The 4,587-nt window shown below is 37.7% G+C and overlaps 1 protein-coding gene across 1 annotated transcript; it reads right to left on the bottom strand.

Moving 5' to 3' along the window:
• Positions 1–1,514: 1,514 nt before the first annotated feature.
• LOC118041838 (probable xyloglucan endotransglucosylase/hydrolase protein 5) lies at positions 1,515–3,061 on the bottom strand. The gene is made up of 4 exons (XM_035049352.2): positions 2,796–3,061; positions 2,574–2,674; positions 2,250–2,443; positions 1,515–2,133 (listed from the first exon to the last, which is right to left on the bottom strand). Exons 1-4 carry the CDS (start codon positions 2,980–2,982, stop codon positions 1,734–1,736), a joined length of 882 nt encoding a protein of 293 aa, XP_034905243.1. The 5' UTR covers positions 2,983–3,061; the 3' UTR covers positions 1,515–1,733.
• Between the last annotated feature and the right edge of the window lie 1,526 nt (positions 3,062–4,587).

Here is a 4,587-nt window from a genome sequence, read left to right as displayed (position 1 = left end):
AATTGAGTGATGGGAGTAGGATGAGTTGAGGATGGAAAGAGGTGGTAGTATCACAGCACACTTGGCTTCTCCAGATGTTCCTGCAGTAGGATGTTTAAAAGGATAATAACTATGATAATGAGCTGTCCTGAATTAGAACAGTGTCGATGATTGATTTGTCTACATCCCACATTGTTATTTTGTTCCAATTTCATGTTTTTAGGTTTTATCCGGGCACTTACTGATCCAGTAAGCTAGTTGAAATTTCGTTGTCTGCATTTCACATGGAATTTTTCTTCTTTTTGAACAAATTGCACAGGGATGTTGAGACTTCGATAGAAACTGAACCTTTTCTTACAAAGACACTTATCAGCAGAGTCTTCAATTTGAAAGCTAATGAGCCTGAACTTCAACGTTTATCTTGATAAAAATCAAACTCACTCTCTTTCCCATATTCAGCCTTTTCTTGGAGTTCGTGATTGCCAGGAACGAGAAATTCCTTGCTTGCAGACCGCATGGATAGACCCAGATTACTATAAAATACTGGGCTGACAATGGAAGTGGATCACATGCTTGCGTGTGCCTTCTCATTTTTCATGGTAACCCATAATCAATGTTATTTAGTCCCTAGATTCTGGTTATTTATAGAATTTTCCTGCAAATGATTCTTAGAACTGGTTGTCTGTTGCAACTCCACTCCCAATAATCTTGACTTTCTCGATTGGGATCAATTTCCTGTCTATACAGGATATGGCTTGCTCCTTTTATCTCAATTTATAAGAGTGATCCCACTATTCTAATCGGATTTTGTGGCTCTTTTTATATTGCTTACAGCATTTTTACATCTTTTAAAAAGCAACAATAGTCACCCCAACCCATGTTTTCGCTTTATGGATTGGTTAAAATAATTGTTGGTTTGGTTTTTATAGCTCTCTTCCGTTGCTTTAGTACCTGAGAAACGCTCTTCTTTGACAGTCTTCATTTGTTTAGGTACTGCTAATATTTGTCTTTTAATTAGATGCATAATCCATTGTTACGATAATCTTTTCCATGCTTTTCCATGGTGGTGAGCGGCTCAGGCCCCACCTGCTCCTGTGACAGCCATGAATCTTGGACTCGGCCCTCGGGACTGACCTTGAAATTTGTAGATTGTTGTCTTGAATGCGTCGCCCTATAGCACATGCACATGCAGGGTTGCCGAAGGATTATATTATGTTTTCCTAAACTAGGGGGCTGTCCTCCATGTTAATGACCAGAAAAAGGTTAAACGATAGGATCCATAAATTAAATACTATTAAAACATAGGGTTCCATGTATTACCAAATGAAGGTCATAAAAGCGGTGATGGAGATCTATCATGTCATTTTCATATCCTTAACAGCACTTGGTACGTACAGATACTGATGTATTTAGCTACAGTTTGTGTGGCAAGATTTAAGGATGTAGGAAACCGATTATTGAATCACCAGAAAGCAAAGCTGAAGCATGTGACAGGTGAAGCCATCATATCAAGATTCACTGCCTCACCCACCAGAGAAGAAGAAATTATTACCCATTATTCTCTATGCTTATTAAACCGAAGTGACCCGTCCAGCAGAAACATGATGATAACAGCAAATGGATTAATAAAAATAGCAGAAACTGTTCTAATGATTTGAAAGAAGGAAACTAACTAACAGCATCATCCCTTCTTTACTGTCCAAATATATGGCTGCAGTGCTACTGACGGCAAGTAAAAGGCTTTCAGCTAAAGTTTAAATGTCATGGTCACGCTTGCATTCTGGAGGGAGAGAAGGAAAGCGAACACGATCCGTGCAATAGTTGTAGATGGTGTATTTCTGGCGAACCCACCCGAGTTTCCTGTATTGAGCGGCATCAAGATCTCGGAACCCCTTCTGATCCCACCACCGCTTACCTTGTGTGTCACAGAACTTGGCATTCACCGACGCCTCACAACCGTCAACGTGGAAGCTCTTGTAGGAGGCTATGAAGGGAGCCTTGGCCCAGTCTGTCTTCTCCAAGCCACCCCGCGTCGCCCAGTCATCTGCATTCCAAAGGCTTGAGTATATCTTCATAGGTTGGTTGAATGGGAACTTCAATCCTAAATCTTTGCTGTTCTTGAACACTCTGATTGGCACGTCATCTACAAAGAATCTGCAGATAAAAGAGGGAAAAAAGAGATAAATAGGCGTGGTATCCCTTGGTAGGATCAGACCAGAGTTCTTAGGAACAGATAAACAGAGGGCAGCACCAGCAGGAATGGAACTTACACGATCTGATACATGTTCCAAAGCACAGAGTAGGCGTGGTATTCCTTGGTAGGATCAAACCAAAGATAAATTCTCTGCTCTTTGTCTCCTTTCCCTCCAGTATACACATTTGTTTGTAAGATGTAGGGCTGTCCTGTTCTGTTTCCCAAGAACTCAAAGTCTATCTCATCATGCTCATTGGTTTGAGAAGATAACTACAAAATAAAAAAAAAAAATTCAAAACTTTCAAACTGAAATCGAATCACCTAAACAGGGAACAGACAAGGAACAAGCTTCCTCCATTTCAGATTCACAAAATGACTTAGAAAGGGAAGCAGTACATACATAGAACGCAGTCACAGTTCCAGCAGAATCCCCTGGAACCATCTTTATGTGCATGCTAAAGTGACCAAACAGGTAAGAGCCTTTAGATTGAAATCCAGTCCCTTTTGTGTGCACATGCGCATATACACATGAGAGTTAATACATAGAAGATAAATACTTAACAACAGAAAAAATCGGTGCAATCCACCATAAAAAAAAAAAAAATCACTTGGATTGTAGCACCTGTGAAATTGTCCAGTTTGAGCTGAATCTCAGAACCTCCATTGATGTATTTGATGTGATCGAAGGCCCAAGTAGGCGCATAGTTGCGGCCGAACGGAACATCCAAAACCCTTTTTGGTGAAGCACCCTTGGTTAAGGTAGCTAAAAGCAGGAAACTTAAACATACAGTCCACAGAAAAGAAGCCATTGCTAGCAGGGGAGACAAGAAGCCTCAGTGCATTTTCCAACAGATTGGTTCCTGTTGCGCATATTTATAGTCAAGTCCTTGGACACCCCCGGGAGAGGTGAAGGGTAGTTTAATACTATTATAACCTTGGAAAAATAAATAAACAAAAAAGAAAATCAAACAAACAACGTTGGTAGGTATTTCGGCCTCCAACAGCGTGAGAGTGTTATCTTTTAACGTAGAAAATAGTTGAGCCTGCCCTGCTAATCTCATCATTTGTCAGTGATAAAAGGAATCCAACGTGGTGAAAAATTGATAATTGATGAAAAAAGATTTTATCATAATATATATATATATATATATATATATATATATATATGAATTAAAAAAATATAAAAATATATTTTTTCTTAATTTCAAGCTAGTTGAGTTGGCATACGCATGCACCAAACACGCTCCGCTTCAATGAAGACACGCCAGGTCTAGCGCTGGCCAAACCCAGCCACGTCCTGAGCATGTTTGAATTTACTACACCCATGGATTCAAACATAATATTTGAATCTAACACCATCAAATTCTATAAATTTTTACATAAAATCTTAAATGAATTACTTCTCAACAAATATATTTAATTAAATAAGTTTACATTTCACAAACATCATTAAGTGTATTAAAGTCGGTTATAGTTTATCATGTCTCTATCTTCTTGCTTAATAAAACAAGTAAAACATATATCACAATACAACTCAAAATATGATAAAAATAAAATTACACTTTAGCTCATCTTCTCTATAAAAAGACAAAATTTATGGGCTATAAATATACATCATTCAAAGTAAAGGTTATAAATATATCATGCATCATTTAAAGTAAAGGTTTACAATCTTCATTATCTGTTGCATATATATTTTCAGAATATCTCTCTCTTAGAGTATTATTGTATTTTTATTCTCTAAAAAAAATAATTACTTAAACATATGAGGGATTTTATATCCATTAAATAAAATATTTTATATTTATTAAAAGTACAATCTATACATCATATTGGCCAAGAAAAAATAAATAAAATTATTAGAATCATTTATCCAACTCAAAAACCGTATTTTTAAGTTGCTTTGATTCTTGAGACATCTAAGTTGCTTCACATCATAAATTTTCACAACAACATCTCCGGTTACCATAAAATTGGAGGAAAAGCAGTTGAGATGTGAAGCAAGTACACGTAGTGGTGTAGCTGTAAGCTCTATCTTTTGTTTGCAGAGAGAGGTCCATGGATAGTTGGGCACGTATACAAGTAGCAGCCACCAGAACAGCCAGGCCGGTGGTTGCCTTGCCTTCCACCGCCTGGTTCCCTGAATTCGGTTGGCCTTCTCATGCGCGCGAGACAAGTTTTCTACGTCGCCTTCGCAAAGTTCCAAAGACAAACGACTTCTTTTTTGCCCTTTTTAGAAATATTTGTTTAGAGGGACAAGTTTCTCAATGATAACAAATAAGAAATTTTTCAATAAAAAGCAGAGGGACTAAAGTGGAAGTATAGATTTTGTACAGAGCAGGCGGGCAAGATAAAAAGACCAGTTCCATTACTCTCTTAGAGATCTGTATCCTGTTATCCTTTAATCTTGACGT

Source organism: Populus alba, chromosome 14, assembly GCF_005239225.2.
Source record: "Populus alba chromosome 14, ASM523922v2, whole genome shotgun sequence".
NCBI classification, from domain to species: Eukaryota; Viridiplantae; Streptophyta; class Magnoliopsida; order Malpighiales; family Salicaceae; genus Populus; species Populus alba.
Note: the sequence above shows the minus strand (reverse complement) of the source record. Positions and strands in the feature narration are given on the sequence as shown.